Source organism: Sorex araneus, chromosome 2 (assembly GCF_027595985.1).
Source record: "Sorex araneus isolate mSorAra2 chromosome 2, mSorAra2.pri, whole genome shotgun sequence".
Taxonomy (NCBI): Eukaryota; Metazoa; Chordata; class Mammalia; order Eulipotyphla; family Soricidae; genus Sorex; species Sorex araneus.
The window spans coordinates 34,652,024-34,673,128 of NC_073303.1; the positions used below are offsets into that span (position 1 = coordinate 34,652,024).

The 21,105-nt window shown below is 58.1% G+C and overlaps 2 protein-coding genes across 3 annotated transcripts in view; one reads left to right on the plus strand and one right to left on the minus strand.

Annotated features, from left to right (window-relative positions):
• ZNF609 (zinc finger protein 609) overlaps positions 1–10,040 on the plus strand; it is a 170,124-nt gene extending 160,084 nt beyond the window's left edge. Inside the window, exons 4-9 of one of the 2 annotated variants that reach the window (XM_055126450.1) lie at positions 444–2,760; positions 3,549–3,918; positions 5,459–5,634; positions 5,723–5,939; positions 6,454–6,532; positions 6,838–10,040. In XM_055126450.1, the coding sequence (XP_054982425.1) occupies positions 444–2,760; positions 3,549–3,918; positions 5,459–5,634; positions 5,723–5,939; positions 6,454–6,527 (3,154 nt within the window). In that variant the 3' untranslated portion in view covers positions 6,528–6,532; positions 6,838–10,040. The remainder of the gene's footprint in view (positions 1–443; positions 2,761–3,548; positions 3,919–5,458; positions 5,635–5,722; positions 5,940–6,453; positions 6,533–6,837) is intronic. The other variant, XM_055126449.1, reaches the window with a different exon arrangement.
• Positions 10,041–11,168: 1,128 nt separating this feature from the next.
• On the minus strand, positions 11,169–20,442 carry OAZ2 (ornithine decarboxylase antizyme 2). Its single transcript, XM_055126454.1, is given in 6 exon segments — positions 11,169–12,340; positions 12,567–12,652; positions 13,316–13,491; positions 14,004–14,084; positions 14,086–14,161; positions 20,205–20,442. Coding segments are annotated over 6 exon segments (570 nt in total). The 5' UTR covers positions 20,225–20,442; the 3' UTR covers positions 11,169–12,209.
• Positions 20,443–21,105: the final 663 nt, after the last annotated feature.

The following is a 21,105-nucleotide window of genomic DNA, read 5'->3' on the forward strand; positions in this document are numbered from 1 at the left end:
AGGAGCTCAGGCCCAGCAGTGCCAGGGGACCATGTCATATCAGGGTCGGCCCCAGGGGTCCTGCATGACAAACCTGTGCTCCAGCACTTTGAGCATCTCCCCAACCCCTTTTTCAGCTTTCAAGCTAGACAGTGTGGGTTTCAGGACCTTTCCAACTTATATTCGTACCTTCAGACTGACTTCTCAACGAATGGCACAGAACAGCTTTCTCCGAGAAGGAGGCTCTGTGTGCCAGGTGTGGGAAGCCCAGGTGTGGGGGCTGGTCAGAGCCAGCGTGCAGAAGCCGCGGAGCTCGCCCCTGCTGCAGCTCCCACAGGTCCGAGGTCCCGTTAGCAGCCAGTGTCTTTGAAAGTGATAGCTGCATCCAGGCAGTTCTGGAGTCTGCAGCTAAACTCAGGTTTGAAGCTCTTTTGTCTTAATTATCCTGTTTGTCCCTTGCCAAGGTTCTGTGACTCCCCCACCAGTGACTTAGAAATGCGCAATGGCCGGGGCAGGGGCAAGCGTATGCGGCCCAACAGCAACACGCCAGTCAGTGAGGCTGCCACCGCCTCAGACAGCAAAGGTAGCAGCAGCAGCAGCAAAACCCGGGCAGGCGCCAACAGCAAAGGCCGCCGGGGCAGCCAGAATTCTTCTGAGCATCGCCCGCCTGCCAGCAGCACCACTGAGGAGGTCAAGGCCAGCCCTTCCTCGGCAAATAAGCGGAAAAGCAAGCCTCTCTCTGACATGGAGCTGAATTCCAGCTCAGAGGACTCCAAGGGGAACAAACGTATCCGCACGAATTCCATGGGGTCAGCCACTGGCCCCCTCCCTGGGACCAAGGTGGAACCCGCCGTTGTAGACAGAAACTGTCCCTCCCCCGTCCTCATTGACTGTCCCCACCCAAACTGCAACAAGAAGTACAAGCACATCAATGGACTAAAGTATCACCAAGCTCATGCCCACACAGATGACGACAGCAAGACAGAAGCGGACGGGGACAGTGAGTGCGGGGAGGAACCAGGTCTCCACACTGAGATTGGCAGCTGTAATGGTGCGTCTGTGGCACAGAAAGGCTCCCTGTCCCCTGCCCGCTCCGCCACCCCCAAAGTCCGACTCGTCGAGCCCCACAGCCCTTCTCCCTCCGGCAAGTTCATCACAAAAGGCCTCTGCAAGAAGAAGCTGAGTGGGGAGGTGGACCCTGACCTCGGGGCCTCCTCCAACGACGGCTCAGATGATGGGCCCGCCGTCATGGACGAGACCAGCAGCGATGCCTTCGACTCCAGCGACAGGAAGTGTCTGGAAAAGGAGAAATGTAAGAAACCCGCCAGTGTAAAGGCGGAAAAGATGCCCGCCAAGAGCTTGAAGGCAGCCCGGCCCATCGCCCCCGCCCTCCCGCCGCAGCAGGTCTACGCCTTCCAGACCGCCGCCTTCACAGCCGCCAGCCCCGGCTCCTCCTCCGGCCTGGCCACCACCGTGGTGCAAGCCATACCCAGCAGCCCCCAGCTCAAGCCCATCCAGCCGAAGCCCACCGTAATGGGGGAGCCCTTCACTGTCAGCCCCACCCTGACGCCTGCCAAGGACAAGAAGAAGAAGGACAAAAAGAAGAAGGAAAGTGCCCGGGAGCTGGAAAGCCCTCTGACGCCGGGGAAGGCCTGTCGAGCTGAGGAAGGCAAAAGTCCGTTCCGGGAAGCAGCGGGAGATGGGATGAAAGTGGAGGGACTCCTCAACGGGTCCTCGGACCCCCACCAGAGCCGCCTGGCGAGCATCAAGGCTGAAGCGGACAAGATCTACAGCTTCACCGACAATGCCCCCAGCCCTTCCATCGGAGGCAGCAGCCGCCTGGACAGCACCACCCCCACCCAGCCGATGACACCCTTACATGTTGTCACCCAGAACGGGGCCGAGGGCAGCTCTGTCAAAACCAGCAGCCCCGCATACTCCGACATTTCTGACGCCGGGGAGGACGGGGAGGGCAAAGTGGACAGCATCAAATCAAAGGACCCTGAGCAGCTGGTCAAGGACTGTGCTAAGAAAACCCTTTTCCCCACTCAGCCCCCGAGCAAAGACTCGCCCTATTACCAAGGCTTCGAGAGTTACTACTCTCCCAGCTACGCACAGTCCAGCCCAGGTGCTCTGAACCCCAGTGGCCAGACAGGAGGGGAGAACCCGGCCCTGAAGACAAAAAAGGACGAGGAGCCCGAGAGCGGGGAGGGGAAGGGGAAGACCGACCCGTGCGAAGAGAAGAAGCCGGAGCTGAGTGGCTCCAGCCAGCAGCCGTCCGTCATTCAGCAGCGCCCCAACATGTATATGCAGTCCCTGTACTACAACCAGTACGCCTACGTCCCCCCCTACGGCTACGGAGACCAGGGCTACCACGGCCACCTGCTGAGCACCAGCTCGGCCTACCGGCAGCAGTACGAGGAGCAGCAGAAGCGCGGGCTGGACAAGAAGCCAGAGCTGGGCCTGAAGGAGCGCGAGGCTGCGCTCAAGGAGGAGTGGAAGCAGAAGCCGTCGGTCCCGCCCACGCTCACCAAGGCCTCCAGCCTGACGGATCTGGTCAAGGCGGGGCCTGGCAAGGCCAAGGAGCCGGGCCCCGACCCCACCAAGTCCGTCATCATTCCCAAGCTGGACGAAGCGTCCAAACTCCCCATCCAGGGCCCCGAGGGACTGAAAGTGAAGCTGAGTGAGGCCGGCCACCTTGGCAAGGAGACCCCCGAGGCCAAGGTCGGTGCTGAGTGTGGGAGACAGGCAGAGGTGGACCCGGTCCTCTGGTACCGGCAGGTAACCGCTTCTGGCACCAGTGGGGGTACTGCCAGCCCCTCCGCTCCCACTCTCACTCTCTTCCTCCCTCTCGCTCTCTCTCTCCCTCTCTCCCTCTCCCTCACTCTCTCCTTCCCTCCCTCCCTCCTTCCCTCTCTTCATCTCTCCCTCTCTCTCCCTCCCTCTCTCTCTCCTCCTTCTCTCTCTCCTTCCCCTCCCTCCCCCCCCTTTCTCCCTCCCTCCCGAATCAGGGCTGCCCTGACTGGGATGCAGATGGGGTCGGGTCAGGGTAAAATAAATCTGTGTTTGGGGGAATTACCTTTGTCTGGTGTTCTCGGTATTCTCATGTTTATAAACAGCGAAACTCTTTTCGCACGTGATGAGAAATCTGAGTTAGCCAACGCCTGCTTCTCTGGGTTCACGGTGGCGTCACTGCTTGAGCTGGGTTCCACTGCTGTGGGCTTCTTCCAGGAGGAGCCTGTGTCAGCCTCATTATTTCAGACCACAACATACTCAGCTCAGAGGCTTGGCTTGGCTTGGATTTGAGGGGCCACACCCCACTTTGCTGGGGTGAGGTCAGACCCAGGCCTCTGTGCACACCATGTGCTCAGCCTGGAGTTGCTTGGGCTCCTCTTGGCATCCTCAGTGACACCCTCAGCAGTTGACCGCCCCTGTGGAAAGGGAGGCCTCTTGGGGGCGGGGAGGGGCAGGCTTTTCTGGAGGACCAGAATTGTCAGTGAGGATCTATAGAGCCCCATTGTGCTGGGTTCCCGGGGCCCAGTGACGAACCGCCCATGTTCTGATCACAGGAAGCAGAGCCCCGGATGTGGACCTACGTGTATCCTGCCAAGTACTCGGACATCAAGTCAGAGGATGAGCGGTGGAAGGAGGAACGGGACCGCAAACTGAAGGAGGAGCGGGGCCGGAGTAAGGACGCTGTCCCCAAGGAAGACAGCAAGGAAAGCACAAGTAGTGACTGCAACAAGCTGCCCGCTACCGAGGAGGCCCGCCTCGGGGGCAAGGAGCCACGGCCCAGCGTGCACGTGCCTGTGTCGTCCCCCCTCACCCAGCACCAGTCCTACATCCCCTATATGCACGGCTACTCCTACAGCCAGTCCTACGACCCCAGCCACCCCAGCTACCGGGGCCTGCCCGCCGTCATGATGCAGAACTACCCAGGTGAGCAATGCCGGGCGCCCACAGAAGTGCTGCAGTGACGTCCTGTTGTCCTGTCTGTGAGGTGCCAAGACCCTCACTCCCTGAGTGACCTCGATGGCTGCTGTGGGGGCCGCCTCTCCTTCCCTAACTCTGCAGCCGTCAGTTTCCCGGTGTCTCTGATGGAAAGTGACCCCGCCCCAGCCAGGAGATGTGAACTCTGCGTCTGACCCTGCAGGATACTGGGCGGGGGGCGCAGAAGAGGGAAGACTAGAGCCTCCCCTTGAGGAGCTTGCCTTGGGGTAGCTGGACAGAGCCAGGGAACAAGTGAAATGAATGCAGCGCTTGGTGTTCATCTCTGCGAGGTTTTGGCCAGACTGAAGAGCAGACTGGGGTAGGATTTGATACGAACGGACTGACATGAACAAATAGTGGGAAGTCAAATTTGGAGGGACATCCCACTGTTTGGGGGACAGTTGGGGAGGACTGACTCCTGGCTCACCATCTAGAGGTCACTCCTGTCACACTCCCACCATGAGTCCTGGGGAGGGGCACCGCAGGGAGACTTCCCAAGAGAGCACTCACACCCAGACCTCTCGCTGCGCTGGCCGCTCTCTCTTCTCAGAGCTGCATCTCCTGTGCAGAAGCAGCGGAAACGGTCTTGCTGTTCTCTTCTGGTTTGGAGAGGGTGGCCGCACCCAGCTGTGCTCAGGGGTTACTACTGGCACTCAGGAATCACTCCTGCCAGTGCTCAGGGAACTCTCTGGAGGGTCCAGGAATCGATCTGTGTTGGCCCCGTGCAAGACAAGTGCCCTCCCCTCTGTACTGTTCCTCTGGCCCGTGAAACAGCCTTGCTGTTCCGACTCAGTGTTCTAAAAGACTCCAGACAGGCCAGATGAGCTGTTTGGGCAGCAGGTGAGCTCGGCCTGCCGGTCTGCCTTCACCCATGCTGCAGCCGGGGTGAAGGGGAGAGAGCCAGGGGTTGAGGCCCTTGTCGTGCATGCACCTGGCCACGATTTAGTGCCTGAACCACATGGGCCCTGAGTGCCAACTACGACAGTCCTAGAGCTGGGTGCCCCTCAGCACTGCCAGGGGTGGCCCCAAATGAGTGAGATTCATTAATGATGAGAGTGATGACTGTATCTGCGGCCAGGGAGGCTGCCCAGCGCCCCTGCTCAGTCTCCAGGTCCCATCCCCAGCACGGTCAGGAGTAGAACACAAAGATAATAACAGTAATAATAGCGGGGCGCCTCTGTCCAGGGTGACTCCCGTACACTGTCCTCGTGCACCCTCCCTGTCACCAGGATGTAGGGCTGGGCTCTTCCCTGGGGAAGAAATTGAAGCTCAGAAAGGAAGTGGATTTGCTGCTCAGTTTCAGAGCTGGGATGTGAGTCCGAAGCGTCCGGCTCCCGCTCTCGTGACTTCCTCCTCCTCCCCACCTCCCAGGCTGCTTCCCCAAGACTGGCACTTAGAAGGTGGATTCCTCAGAAACTGGACGTAGCCCCTGTGGTGGAAGGCGGTCCCTAGCCCGGGGCTCCTGCTGATTGCCCTCTTCTCCTGCCAGGTTCCTACCTGCCTTCCAGCTACTCTTTCTCCCCGTACGGCAGCAAGGTGTCGGGGGGAGAAGAGGCTGACAAGGCCCGTGCCAGCCCCAGTGTCAGCTGTAAGCCCAGCTCCGAGTCCAAAGCCCTGGACATCCTGCAGCAGCACGCCAGCCACTACAAGAGCAAGTCCCCCACGGTAAGGCCACTGCCGGCGCCCCTCAGGGGCTCGAGCTCCTGGCCCTGCCGAGCGCAGCTCTCACGGTCGGGCTTTCTCTCCTTTCCAGATAAGTGAGAAAGCGTCTCAGGAGAGAGACCGGGGAGGCTGTGGGGTGGTTGGGAGCAGTGGCAGCTGTAGCAGCGTCGGGGGTGCAAGTGGCGGCGAACGGAGTGTGGACCGGCCCCGCACCTCCCCTTCCCAACGCCTCATGTCCACACACCACCACCACCACCACCTGGGTTACTCGCTGCTCCCGGCACAGTACAACCTGCCCTACGCCACAGGTAAGGGTGGGGCCCGTGATGCTCGTCTCCTCCCATGCAGCTCGGGGAAGTCCCAGACTCCCAGAAAAGTGGCCTTAATGGTCCAAATAAAGAAGGGGCTGGGGTGCTGGAGCGATAGCACAGTGGAGAGGGCATTTGCCTTGCACATGGTCGACCTGGGTTCGATTCCCAGCATCCCATACGGTCCCCTGAGCACCGCCAGGAGCAATTCCTGAGTGCAAAGCCTGTGCATTGCCGGGTGCGACCCAAAAAGGAAAAAAAAAAGAAAAAGAAAGCAAAAAGAAGGGGCTTCCCGCTACCAGAGGAATGGGTTGCTGAGAAACAGCCTCTGGTCTTAGCTAGGGGTCTGGGCTCTTGCTGCGAGCCCGTGCTGGAGCCTGGCCCCCCTGCGTCAGTGTGGGCTCTTGCGTCAGTCCTGCTGCTCCCCGCAGTTCCCCTCCCTTCTGTCCTCTGCCCGCATGCTGGCGAAGGACATGCTCCTGGGCACGCACTGACCTGCTCTCCCTTTCTGCAGGGCTTTCCTCCACAGCCATTGTCGCCAGCCAGCAAGGCCCGACTCCCTCTCTCTACCCACCCCCCAGGAGGTGAGAATGGTAAGTGAAGGTTTTATTCAAGCCCTCACCTCCAGCAGGGACCCGGGATCCTGCCGGGCTTGGGTGAGGGACAGCTGAACAGGGCTGGGGTATGGAAATGGGAGCCCCTGGCCAGGCTGCTTCTTTTGCTGTGAAGCCCCCTCCCCCTCCCCCCTCCCGCCGCCTGCCCCCTTCGCCCCCCACTTGTGGAAAGGCCCCAGGGAACAGGCGCTGCCAGCGTCCTGCCATCCATGTTCTTGGAGCGCCACCTGCTGACGGTCATACAGCCAACTGAATGCCCGGTCACTGTCCATGTTTCCTTGCAGACCACCAAGTGCCCGGACACAGTCAGCTTCACGGGCCCAGGCCGGCCCACCCAAGGAGGTGCTCGAGGTGCCACTTAGACATCAGTTAAATGATGTTGCTCTTCCTGTTTGGCGTTTCCGCCCTGGCCAGAGGCAGACCCTCAGCTAGCCCACCTCCACCAGACCCCTGGACTCTGACCCGCCTCTTCTTCGGGAGCTGGAGAGCTGGTTCTTAGCAAAAATATTTATTCTCTTGGCCACCGTCGTGAGCGCTGTGGCCTCTGGAGCCACCGGGGCAGCAGGGCCTCAGCCCCGCAAAGTCACTGCTCTGTTCCCTAAGTCCTTGGCAGTGCCCCGGAGGGCCCGGTCCTGGGTCAGGTCTGAAGACAGCACAGCAGCCACTACCAGATCCCGTGTCCCTCCACGGTGGAGCCCCGGGAGCTGACCACACGTGGAAGAATTAGAATCTCAGGAAAGAAGTTGGGGGGCTGTTTTCTCTGTCGTCGTGAAAATAAGGCCTTCAGACTCGAAGGCTTCTCCCCTCTGACATGAGCACATAGGCATGCTGGTCGCTGCACCTGGATGGAAGTCCCAGATAACCCCCAGAAGGCCTGGGTACCTGTCAGGCAGGGGGGCCTTGGGAGCGTGGGAGCACTGGAGCTGGAGCGTGGACGGAGCCTGTGGAAAAGCACCTGCATCCCCACTGCATCCTGCTGCTTCTTAGCCTTCAACTCCGCACCCTTCTCCCTCCCCTCCTGGCCGCCCCTCCTGGTGCCTTTCCCAGAGGTCCCCATCCTTGCTCTCTCTTTTCAGCTGCTCGGCTCCTGAGCTCGGGCAGAACAGGGAGCTCAGAGCTGGCCGGGCCGGGCCCTCTCTGCCCGTGTGAGCTGTTTCTCTGGGACCCCGTCTTCCAGGGGCCACTGCCTGGGGGTTCTGTGATCCCTTCACCATGGGGGCTGCTTCTCTGCCCTCCTATCCCGGGCTCTCCGAGCTGCTGAATGTTGGGTCTGGGGGGTTCGGCAGGGAGCCATAGCTCTCTGCGCCCGTGCTCTTGTCCTCTGTCGTCCTGTCTTTGCTTGACCTTCTGGACAGGTCCCGTCCGATGCCAGAGACGGGCGTTGGGGCTGGAGAGCACAGGGACTGGGCCCCACAGAGCAGCTTCCCAGAGCCACGGGTCCCTCCAGCCCTCCCCTGCAGTTCCCACATCTTTGTTTTTGTCCAGTTTGGGTTCTGAGCCCCCCCCCAGCCCGTGCCTGGCTGAGTGGAGGACAGGCTTCTGAGCCGCGTGGAGGTAGTCACGGTGCAGCTTGACCCGCTGGAGTCAGGAGGGCGACTGAATTTCAGCCTGATTGTGGCCCTCCAGGCCCGGCTCTGTCCCAGTTGTTTTGAAATATCATTGTGTGTTTTGTGCCGTAGCACTGCTCTGTACATACTGTAAAGACCCCGGCCCTGACCGAGCCATCTGCTTCCCTTGCACCCACTCCACTTTGGGAACGGGGAAGCCTCAGTCGGCCGAGGGACCAGCCCTTTTATTTTCCCTGAAGAAACAGTTCTCGGATCGTGGCTCGCTTGGGCCAAGAGCCGTGATACAGTGGCCTGGTGTGCAGGCATTGGGTGAAGGACTTGCTGTCCTTCCCGGAGGGAGCAGGGCCCCGTGCATGGGACCTTTGACCTGGTCCAGGGAGCCCCAACCCTATCCCACAAGCAACAGTGGGAGAGTCGGACCCAGACCACCAGGCCCAGGCTCTCTGAGCCCCCTCTCAGCCCACCCAAGTTCCAGAGAAGGCGCCACCCTGGGGAAGAGCCTTGCCTCAAGGCCCTCAGACGCTCAGGCCGTTGTCACCCTCCTGCCCTCTCTGTCCTCCCTCCCTGAGACGGGGCCACGGCACCTTGTGAAGTCGTTCTTGAATCTCTGCTTTCCAAGGCAGGGCAGGGGGCTCCACAGAAGGGCTAAAGTCACTGTGGGCTTTGAGGTCACCTGTGTCACTCTCTCATGTTCCCTGCCCCCATTTTACTTTCCATTCTGATGCTCCCCAGACTCAACCAGGCAGCTAGTTGGCCCCACAATTCTGGACCTTTGTCATTTGCTTTCTCACTCGGGCATCCCAGGGAGCTTCCCAGTGACTCTGCCACAGGCCCTCCCAAGCCCTGTCCCCAGGCCCCTCCTGCCCCAGCCCACCCGCTTGCCTTGGTGCTCAGCCCCCTTTGGGGACGGTTGGGGCGAGCTGGAGGCCCGGGCTGGAGGGGCGGTGTTGCTGTTCATAGCTTTCGTTCCATTGGCGTTGCTCTGTTGCATTTAATTTCAGTCTTCCTGATTCTTCCCTTCTGTAAAGTGTACATTACAAGTTCCTTGTTTTTTTATATATATATATGTATATATATATAAATATATATATATATACAAACTGTACTCTTTTTGCCTTTGTACATTCAGGCAAGAAGAGAAAATAAATCTTTTTAAGAGACAATCACAAATCTGTGAGGGCTGCTGGTTATTTCTCCTGGAGTCGCTGCTGAGCCGCCTCCTTCCTTCACTCTTCCCTTCCCTTTCCTTCCCTTCCCCGCCCCCCTGCCCCCCACCCCTGCTTTCCTGATCTTCCTAGTCTGCTCCAGGCCCAGCCCTGGCCGATGGCAAGCTGCAGAATTTAGTGTCCCGATCCCCTGCCCGATCCCCTGCAGTGTTTGCCAGTCGGGCCACTGGCTTCCCTGCAGCCGGGCCCGGCTCTCCTCTCTTCTCCCTCAGCCCATTCACCCAAGTGGCTTTGGACACTCACCTGTGAAACTATGCAGCTGCCGTCTCTCTGCCTGAGAGTTTGCACTCTTCAACCTGCCTGGGAGTTAGAACCGGTGATTCTTAGCAAAGACTGGGGACCTACCCCCTAGCTGCGCCCCCACCCTGACTCCAGCCCAGAGTGCTCAAAATCCAGAGCTCAGAGTCATTCCTGGCTGCTGGACTCCTATGGGGCTCTCCCATCCATGTCACCCAGGGCTAAGGCTTCATGGGTTGAAGGCATTTGGTCACGGATTCAGAGGGTAGGACATTTTGTTCCACCTTAAAAAACATTGTTCCCCCTTAACTTTCTCCTGCTTCTGACTTCCTCCTCCCTTACCACCCTTTTTAACCTACTTCCTTTTCTTAATTGGCTTTGGAATTGAAGTATATTTTTAAATTATTTGTTGTATTTATTGAATAAAGTTTTTAATGTCCCTGTTCTTATATTTAGACTTAGTTTGCCTTTCACGCATATCCTGTCTCACCACCACTCCCGAAATTCTCACCTTCTAAGTGGCTGTTTCAGTTGAGTATGAATTTTGGAGACCTTCGTTTCTTTCCTTCCAGCGGCCTATCTAGCAAAGGTTTTTCCTGACTTCACTGAGTGCCTATATCTGCGGTTCAGACCAACTCGACCCTTACTGAAGAGGATCCGCCAGCAGGTGGCAGAGGAACTCATGGTCAGGGAGAAACAGAGTTGTTTTGCTGCTTGATCCCTGGGTTTGGAGTTTCACATCCCAGTCCTTAAAGGTCCACTTGGCCGGCGGGAAGCCCAAGGGCTGCTGCTGGAAATCGCTCCCTTGGTGCGACTCACTGGTGCACAGCTCAAGCCCTTTTTCAGGGGGCCACACCTGGTGATGCTCAGGGCTTACTCTTGGCAGTACTTGGGAAACCACATGGGAATGCCAGGGATCAAAACCAGGTGGACCAGGTGCAAGGCGAACCCCCTCCCTGTTGTACTGTCTCTCCAGCCCTGAAGCCCTTACCTCAACTAAACTTCTCAAGGTTCTACTCCCGCTGTGTGTCACTGAAGGTGACGCACTCACCTCCTAAAGTTCCTGAACTGTAGGAGACACAAGAACGAGCTCAGCTCTTCATTTGGAGCAACAAAGCCCAAAAGGGAAATGCGAGTAAGCCCTTGAGAACTGGCCTGCTCGGGATATAGGCTTAGTCCTAAGGCTCATGCCTGTGCACAAAGCCCGGTGAGCCCTATTACAGGGGGATCAAGCAGGTAAGCTTCATAAAAATGGCTTGAATTCAGTGTGGCCTGTTTACTGAAGGAAGCCTGTCCCAGGGGGCTCTGGCTGTATGGCTTAGACACCTAGCAACCCTGTGGTTTACAGCGTAATATCACCCCAGAGACCACGACCTCGGCGGAGGTCAGACCCCTCTCAGGCTTTAGACCCAAGGTTCCCAAATTCTTGCTTAAAATACCTTCTTTGAGCAAACAGTGCAGCAGCCCCCAGATTGTGTGTATGGGGGGAGAGGGGGATGATATTAAGGACATTATGACTTTAGACTTAAAAGGGAACAGGTGGTGGGAAGATGTTTCTGGTACAGGAATAAAGAAAAGACCAACCACAACTTTAAATCAGTTTATTGACACAGTAACACAACACACATTTGCCTCCCTGGCACCTCCACGGGCCCCCCTCACCCAATCTTGATCTTTTCCCGTTTTCCTCCTGCTTAGAACATGCTGATCAGTGACCACAGAAGCGGGCAGACCGCTTCTGCCCACCTCTACCTTGTAAAGCAGGGTCTCAGGCACCGACTCCTCAGAAGCTGGTGTGGCTGCGAGTCGGCCACTAAGCCAGGAGGGTCTCCAGGGTCCCCGCCAGCCCTGGGCCACTGCTCTTCCTCCGCTCTTTGGGGCCCTAGGCAGGAGAGCCTGGGGCCTGGGCCTGTAGCAAGAGCAACTTCTGGCCATGATGTTTTTAATAACTGGAGTTTGGCTAGTGTTTCTAAGGCCCAGGAACCCCCAATAAAGCACTGGTGGTGGGGGTGAACTTCAGTGACCCTATTTAAAATGCACTGATAACATGAAACAGATTAAGCCAGCTTAACCAAATGCCAGAAAAACACTAAGCTGTAAAGGAGGAGCCAGGCCGGCTTTCTCGGGGCCAGGCACAAAGCACAGAGAGAGGCCCAGTTGTGGCGTGTCTGAAAAAACTCAAGGACATTACCCAGAGGCTGAAAAGAAGGAAAGAAAATACACAAGTCTTGAAAACCGAGAAAGCAAGCCCACCCGCAGGGGACGCTGCATCTGTGGGGCTGCCCACCAACTCAGGTGTGGGCCTGGCCCCGACAGCTCCCCCTCTTCCAGGCAAGTCCTCCCAGGCTAGATAGAGCACATCACGCAGCGCAGGTAAAAAGCTTCTAATGCCAGTTCAGAAACATCTTCGTTTACTATTGGTGATTACATGTGAATAATATGTTTATACTGTTCTTTATGGAAAACAATTTCAACGAGTCAACTCTGAGAACGTAACAGGCGACCCTCACCCTGAGCCCCTCAGCATCTTGCCCTAGACAGCAGGGAGCCCCCTCCTCTGTCCCAGGGCTGCCTGGCTCCCCCTCTGCCCTCACTGTGGCTCTCGGGCAAAGCATCCTGTTACCACTAGTCTTCATCGGACAAGTGCTGTTCCAGGGGGTAAACCATGAACATCACATCTGGCCGAGAGGGGACACAGGGATGGCCTGGACGCACAATCTCAAAGCCCAAGAAGCTGAAGGTCTTCAAAAGTGGAGCTGCACAGAGAAAAAGAGAACAAGGAACCCAAGTGAACTTGAGAGAAAACTCTAAACAAAGCTGTGAGAAATTAGCACTAGGCTTTCAGGAAGTGTCCCGCACCTGCCCTCCACCCAGTGACTTCCCAGTTTGCAGGGCAAACTTGACCCCATCTCTGGGCAGGGAGCGCCGTTCCCCTCGCCCGTCCCCCAGTCTGGAGGATGGCTCAGCTCACACAGTTCTCACCTCTGTCTTCCCGGCCTTTCCTGAAGCAGATGAAGACATAGTCTACTTTCATCTTCTCTTCAGCAAACTCTAGTAGTGCTAACAGTCTGCAAGAGGCAAAGCGGTAACTCAGGCGCACTCCCACCTCGGCAGAACCCCCACTCACACAAGACGCGACCTGGGGCTCAAAGCCAGCCAGCCCTAGAAATAGGGAAGATGCTACGGGGGGAAGGTGCCAGTTTCAAAATCCTTGGGATCCTGAATCCAAATAAAAAAGCCAAGACCCGAAAAATTATTCTAGATTCTCTCCCCAGAATAGGGCTGCTTCATTAAAATAACAGATTCGGTGCACAAAAACTAGGGTAGCTAGGACGCAGACCCTGTTCTGCCTCACTGCCAACTTTGCCAAGAAGAGAGCCAGAGGGGCTCTGGGCCTCAAACTGCCTTCAAGGACATCAAGGAGTGGAATACAGTGCAGGGGGGCTATCGTGCACTGTGCCCACCTCATCTGCCCTGGCCGGCCCTCTCAACAGCACCACTGGTGGCTCGAGGATTCCTGTCCATCGGGGCAAAGGGACCACAACACAGTGGTTAAGTGATGGATCCAATATGCTGTCATCATTACACAGAGCAGGCCTATTCCACTGGCTCAAGTAAGCAGATAGATACCTGTTACCCCGTGCGCCTGCCTGGAAGGCCGGGGGTTGGAAGGCAGACTACCTACTTATTCCGCCCCTGCAACGGGACCTTCCCTCCCACCTGCTCCTTACCCTTCTTTGCTCCCATCAGCTAATAATCCATCTGGGATTTCTACAAACAGGTTCTGGCTGGACAGGACTGCATCCCAGGAGGAGGCCTTCACCTCGCTGACCTCATACCGGAAGTGGACGATGTGAGGTTTCCCATCACTCACAGGGGGGTCCTGGGTCACAGTGAGCTTCTCGTCCTGGGAGGCGGGAGCAGAGGAGAGCTCACTGCTTCTAGCCACATCATATGCTCCTAACCCAGGAGGTGCTCACAGGCCCCTTGGTCCAAGTGGATGGTGGTACATGCTGGCTACATGCAGACCCTTCACTGGGCATAGAGGCCCGCAGATGGGCAAGCTGTCTGCATGACTTGCCTTTCGTGCAGCCAACCCGGGTTCAATCCCCAGCATTCCATATGGTCCCCCTTGGACCTCTAGGGGTGATCCCTGAATGCAGAACCAGGAATGACTCCTGAGCATCACTGGGTGTGGCCCAAAAAATAAACAGTAAAAACCTCATCCCCCTTCTATCCTTCAATCTGAGGCTTGGGAAAAGCAAAATCAACCTCCATACTGAATCCCAGCAGGCAGACCAGAATACCACAGGCTCCCAGGGTCCCCACTAGTAGCGACCCCCAACACAACACCCCACATGCCAGGGCACCCAGGCACTGGCTGAGAGCCTGCTGGAGTCCGGTCCATGCCCCCCTTACCTTATATATGAGAGCTGAGAGAGAAGGATCCCTGCCGCCCCCTCGCCCACCGGGGATCTTCGACAGTGGGTGAGGGGCATCAGGAGCACCACAGAGGCCCTGGAACAAGGTGCCTGCAGCACTGGAGCTGGGGACAGCTACTCAAAGGCAAAATACTACTGCAAGAGACAGCACAGAAGCAGACATCAGCACCACGACGGAAGTCCAACTCCAGCCCCGCTCTCCTGGAACCTGGGTTCCAAGGCTACATGGTCACCCTCCCCCCACCCCTGCCAGCAGCTGTAGCTTCCAGAACTATTACTGTTCACTTCAAGGGCAGAAAGGCCCACTGGCAGAGGCAAGGCCAGTCCCAGGAGAGCGGAGGACCCTTTCGAGGGTCTGGCCAGAGAAGCACTTCTCAAGCTGCAGAAAGGAGCCTTTCACACCCCACCAGCCTGGGTCCTCACCCCAGCTGGAGAGGCTGGAGAGGGACGTGGACTCTCAGAAGTCCTGAGGGCTGAATGCCAGGCCCTGAGGAACTCTGGCCACTTTTACCAAAACACTGGACAAAAAACTACCTTCCAGGCCAGAGAGAGGACACTGAGGAAGGTGCTTGCTTTGCACCCAACTGACCCCAGGTTAATCCCTGGCATCCCATAAGCCCTCCAGGACTGACTCTGGAAAGCTAAGCTAGGAGGAAGTCTCCAGCACCACTGGGTGTGGCCCAAAAACCAGAAATAAAATCAAAAGTCAGGCTTGGGAGCTTTCCTGGAAAGACTGGGTTCCCAGAATGCTCTCTACTTTTTTTGTGGGGGGGGGGGAGTGGTCCACACCCAGCGATGCTCTGGGATTACTCCTGGCAGTGCACAAGTGGACCATATGGGATGCTGGGGATCGAACCAGGGCTGGCTGTGTGCAAGGCAAATGCTTTCTGGGGGCCACCATCAGGGCCTAAGGGCAAAAAGCCTCCAGCCTTCTCTGGAGGGTGCCTAGGGGCACTCTCACCTTCCCAGGGGCCTGACCTATCCCCACCAGTGTCACAGGTGAGACTGGAGTGACCAGCCAGGAAAGATGGCTGGGAGACACCACAAGAGGCGTGCACGCATACACACAACAGTGCAGCTCCCGCCCCCTCCCCTTCCACTGGGTGAGGTTCAGCAGGAGCACCAGGCCCACCTTCCCATCAGGATGCTTCTCATCCTGCCTCCAGAGGAATCCCTCCAACCTGGCTGAGACGGCTAGTCACCCACTGTCTTCTGAGCTCTCAGCAGGGGCCAGGGTGGGGACTGAAGCCCTCACATATCAAGCAGATACTCTACCCCAGACCCACTGCATTCACTTTCACCTACAAAGAGCAAAAGCCATGAAGCCAACTTGCTCAGAGATCAGAGCAAGGTGGTTTTCCCCTTTCAGCTCCAGAATCCCCTTGACTTCCCTCCAGCCGGCCTGCTTTCCAGTACTCTGAGCAGCCTGCCTTGCTCTTCATGTAATGCAGCTCTCCTCCATGCTAATGAGTCATGTGGTGACAACCACATGCATATGCTTTAGAGTATCCCCCCTGGCCATTGGGCCTGCAGGAGGGATATGAGGCACCCTAGCAGCTATATCCTACAGGAAAAACTGCTGGGATCTGGAGTAAGCTTCATAGATCACAATCTATAAGCACCTTCACCATTTATAATAATGCTCTATTTTTAGCAAGGTCAAATAAATGCAAAATTGATTTTTTTTAAGAAAAGCCAACTCATCTCTGAAGAGACGGGTACATATGTGGTGGTGAAGAAAATAATGTGAGGGAAAGGGCCAGAGGTGCCTTGCACACAGCCAACCCAGGTTCAATCCCCCACACCCCACAGGGTCCCCTGGAGTGAGCACCAGAGACAGTGCACCCTGGCACCCCGTTTAAAGCCACCTGTGAAGCTGCGTCTTCACCAGGTGCAGACGATCATTTCACACACTGGCTTGAGACAGCAGGTGTATTCCTGGGGACTATTGTTGGCAAATTAAATTTTTATAATCAAATCCTACTTTTAAATCTCCAGGGTACCTACTCTTTAAAGAAAGTAACCTCCAGTCTCTCGTGAAAGGTGCTCCTGCTAGAGCAGCGCTTCCGCTGGCTTTCTGTCAGGTTTGATTTTTCTATTTTTCTCAAGGCAGAAAATAGAATGAAAGTAGGGATTTAATATAAAGTCATTGTGGGGCTGGGGGAGGGCGCAAAGGGAAGGAACACACGCTCTGCATGCAGGAGACTGGTTTCTTTGTTGTGGTGGCTGGGGTTCTGGAGCCATCGCTGGCAGTGCTCAGCTATTCTGGGGGGCCTTAGGTGGTGCCAGGAACCAGTCCCAGGTCTAACCCCACACCTCTAGAAGGGACGTGATAATGAGCCACAGCCCTTGAGGACCAGGCAGTATGCCCTCCCCCCACCCCCCAAATAAAAGGGCTCAGCCCCTGCCTGGGTGCTGACCCCAGTGTTTTATAATCCCGGCCACAGTCACCACCAGGGTGATCTCTGAGCACTAAGCATTGCCTGGTGTGACCCAAAAATAAAATAAAAATAGTTTTTACAAAAGGATTGGAGCTACAGTACATGGGACAGTGCACCTGCCTTGCATGTGACGACCTGGTCCAATCCCAGCAACCTCCTGCCAGGAGTCATCCCGAGTGGGAGCCAAGGGTAAGCCCTGAGCCTCTCCAGATGTAGCAAAAAAGGGAAACAGCAAAAGTAATTCTGCAGCTGACTTCCACTTCCCTAGCAACTATTTGAACTCGTGTACCTTGACACATATTCATGACTGGGGTTTCACCTGGATCAGTGGCCTGCTTTGTTCAACTCCACAGCTTTCCTCTAGGTTCCCCTTACCTGTATCTGTCAGGAGTCAGAGGGTCTTGGAATGACCCACCTTACAGTATCAAGTGACAGATCACAAAATCCACACTGCCACCTTTGACCTGTTCCTTTTTTTCAACCTCTTCCAACCCATTTCTCTCAAGTTTCTTTCAATGTGGTACCCAGGAGGGAACAGGGAGCAAAGCAGGAGCTCTTCCTGAGCCGCCGCTTCCCAGCCAGCGCACGAGGGTGTCCTGCTCCCTTGCACTGCTTCCGATGACAAGGAGCTCCACGTAGGAACCCACTCGGGCAGCCATCACGCGCGGCTAAAGGCAACAGGCAGAAATGCGGGCGCAAAGCCACCTCCAGTTTAGGGAGCCAGGACGGCTGGTTCCCCGCAGCAGAAAGGGACCTGGTCAGATGCCAGCAGAGGCATCTCGTCACTGGGGAGGGCTGCACAGTGTGCCAGAGGGAGGCGACTCCACAAAGCACGATCCTAGAGATGACATCACCACTCTGAATCACAGTCTGAATGCCAAACTGGGTTCTGGGTGATTCTCCCCGAGAAGCGCACCAGGGGAGCCGGCATATCTGTGCCTCTGAGGCTTGGCTCGCTACATAGCTGATGTCGCTTCATCCTCCAACAAAGCAAGTTCAACCACAAAGGCTACAGGTGGCTGAGAGCTGGGTAATCCTGTTCAAGGAAACCTTCCTCTTACAATCCAAGCACCTCAGTCAGCTGCAGCCTCTCCTCCCAGGAGAGTGGTTTCGCTGGTAAAGGCCTAGGAAATCTAATCTATAAGCGTTCGCTCCTGGTGCTGCTAAATAGCAAACTGCCTCTTTCGTTTGCTCCAGTCAACAAAATTCTTACTTGCCTACTGGGCCCTTTTGGTGTTTTGTTTTATTTCAATTAGGCTTCAGAACCACGCCAACTTGGATTGACACTTCAAAGGGATGAGTTGTCCGCTTTTTTCTAGAAATGTACCTATGCACCATACCTATAACCCACTCCTCAGTCCCCTTTTATACTTCTGAGCAGCTCTGGGGCTGAGTTTGGATTTCGTGGCAGAGTGAAAAATCACTCTTATTAACCCACGTTGCTTTCCCAAGTCCTGAAGGGGATTCCTCACTGTACCAGGCTCTCTCTGGCCTCTCCGCGGGCTCCTCACGCTCACTGTGCTCTCCTGCCCGCCCCAATGCACTCTACCAGACAGACTCAGGCTGACCTCCCACCCTGCTGTCCGGGAGTCCACATAGAGCTGGAGAGGAAGAGTCTGTTTCCCATCACACACTGGGCGCCTCGGCACCGACTTCTCCAGGAAACTCAACTCCGGCCACGGGCACTCCAGGGGCCAGAGGAGCTGGAAGCCACACTCCAAGCAGGCCCCCCAAGGAAACACCAATAACACCCTCTCTCATCGAGGCCCAGCGCTCCCAGGATTCCTTGGGAGTCTTGGGCAGCCAGGGAGGATGCGAAAAGCTCTGGGAACAGGAGTAACGGGAAACCGGACACCCGCACACCCCGCCCCTAGGCCAAACTGGCAGCTCGGCTCCAAGACTCCTCCCCCACCTGGGATAGCCAGCCAAGCCCCTCAGAGATCACCTGCCCACAGGGTCTTGGAAGCCAGCAAGCCTGCCGTGCCACTCCGCTGAAAGGAGCCTCGGACCCAAGGGGTGGGGGGTGGGGGGCAACTAGAACTCATGCCTGAAGGCCCTTCTGTGCTGGTGGCCCCAGGGGTTCCGCTGGCAGTGGGTTTGCTTTCTACCCTGAGTATCCAGAGCGTGCCCGAGCCCACCTGTCACACGAGACCAGAAATTCCACCAGATGGGCGCCTTCCCAAGGCTTCCCCCCCTCCCACAAGCCTCCTCCCTCCCGCTCCAGAGGCTAGAGAAGATGGGATCAGGCAGCGCGGGCCCTGAGCCCTGGAGAAGGTAAACAGAACCGAGGGCAGGGAGGACAGGGAGGAGGTGAGTGTAGGGGTGTAGGGAAGAGAAGGGGGTCCGGGAGGCTCATAGAAGTCTGCGAATGACTGGAAGTGGCTGGGCTGCTGAGGGAATGTGACTTCTGGACAGTGTCTGAAAGACTAAGAAGTCCCTCAAGACAAGCCCCTTCAGCAGATAAAGGGCTGCCCCCCTCCCCCCCACTACAGGATGGGTCTTTTGGAGCCTGGGGGGAGCCTGGTTTCCAACTCTGGCTGTAGAGAAGGGAGATCAGCAAACCTACACTAGGGGCCAGAGAGAGCCCAGGCAGTAAGGCAGACCTCGGTTTGAATCCCCACCAGCCCCCAGCACGGTCGGAGGTCACTTCTGAGCAGCACCCAAGCAGGAACAGCCCTGGAGACCACCCGGTATGGCCCCCGCAGACACACACAGATACATGCTCAGGATGAGGCTCAGGGGCAGAGGGCTGGCCTGGTTGGCGAGGTTCTGGGTCCCGTTCCAGGCACCACCAGTACAAAAAATAAATTACAATGTTACTAATAAGCAGATCCCAACCCAGGCCAATCACACCGGATGGGGGGTGGGGGGATACACAGATGCTCAGATGCTCAGTGCATGAATTGTGCAGCCAGGTAAGGAAATGCGAGCCACGGGAGAGCCTAAGGGGCCTGCTGAGCGGGCCGAGTGCCGGGGGAGGGCTGGGGTCCGGGCCCGGGAAGCACCGAGGAGCGGCTGAGAGGCGCCCAGTCTCCCTCTCCGGGCAATTCCAGGAGGGTTTGCTGGGAACGTGCGAAACGCTGCGAGGGGGCGGCCAGAGGGGCCGACTGAGGGACAGCAACAAGTCTGGAGGAAAGGAGGCCGGTGAGGCCCGGGCTGGGATCGGGATGTCCCGGAGGAGGGGGCGCAGAGCGGGGGGCAGCGGGACACAGACCGAGGCGGGGACTGGGGCGGGTGGGGGAGGGGCCCAAGGAGCAGGACTGGGGTGCGGCTCTGCGGGGAGGGGGGCTGGGCGGGGGGCTGGACGCTGAGCACCGCCGCGCCAGGGGCCGGGGCCTGGGCCGGGGAGGGTCCCGACGGGCTGATCGGGATAAAGAAGTTCCAGCGGCTGCCGAGACGCGGGAAGATGCCGGCGGGGCCGAGAGCAGGGCCGGGGCCCCGCGACAGCAGCGGGTGGGGGAGGGGCGGCGGGCCCGGGCGGGGGACGGCGGCCGGGGTCGGGCCGGAGGGGCGGAAGGGGGAGCGGGGAGGCCCCGGGGCGGCGCGGAGGCCGCGTTCCCCGGCCGGGAAGGTCGGGGCCGGCCGCGGGCTCGGAGGCGCGGCCGCGGGGGGATGGGCCGGGGCCGGCCGGACCGGGCCCGGGGCGGGCGGGCCGGGGCCTCCCGGGGCGTGGGGCCCGCGGGCCGCGGCGGCGGGGGAGGAGCCGGCCGGGGGCGGGGAGCGGGCCGGGCCGTTACCTGTCCTGGGTGTTTATCATCGTCGGCGACTCTGCTCGGGGAGGAGCGGCGCGGGGAGCGGGTGGGTGGCTATGAGGGTGGGTGCGGGGTCGCGCGCGCGGGGCCGGTCTCTGCGGGTTCAGTCCCTGTCAGGCCGCGGGCCCAGCGCCCAGCTCCTGCCTCGGCGAGCGCCTGCCTCCAACTGACCCTCCCCGGCCGCCGCCGCAACCGCCCCGCCCCCGCCGCTCATCTGCATAGCCCGGCCCGCGCCGCGCGGTATCCTGGGAAACTGGGGCCCACAACAAAGGGCGCAGCGCCGCCCGCCTCTGCGCAGGCGCACCGCGGGCCGGGCGCGGGCCGCGCGCAGAGAGGCGGGGCCTGGGGGCGGAGCCGCTCCGGGCCCGGCGGGGGCCGTGGCCGTGGCAGTGGCGGGGACGTGACCCAGCATCGGTGTTGGATTGCAAGTAGTTTTCTGAGCATTGACGCAACCTACTTGTCGCCTTCACTCCGCGTCTGAGCGGGACTTAGGTCATTTGTAAGCCCTGGCAGGATGTTTTATTGTAGAGAAAATAAAGTGGGAGGTGTAAGCGCCTCGCACGTTTTAGCACCATTCCCATACTGAACCCAACCCTGGCGCGTGGTCGCCTCGGCTCCTGCCACCAATGTCAGCTCAGAACAGTCTCTGATATTTGTCGCAGGTCAAGGCCAGTCAGGGCCTGTGTCATGTGAAGCAGATTTCCGTGGATCTAATCACTGTCCTGGAGGATTCTTTTCACAGATAGTAGCCCAGAGGTCAGCTTAAGGACCGAGGTCACTGCGGGCCCGACCCCAGGCATTTCCACATCCCCAGAGAGCTCCCGATTCTGCAGTCAGCGTGCAGAGAAGAGGGTCGACAATCCCAGGACACCTCCCATCCCACCCC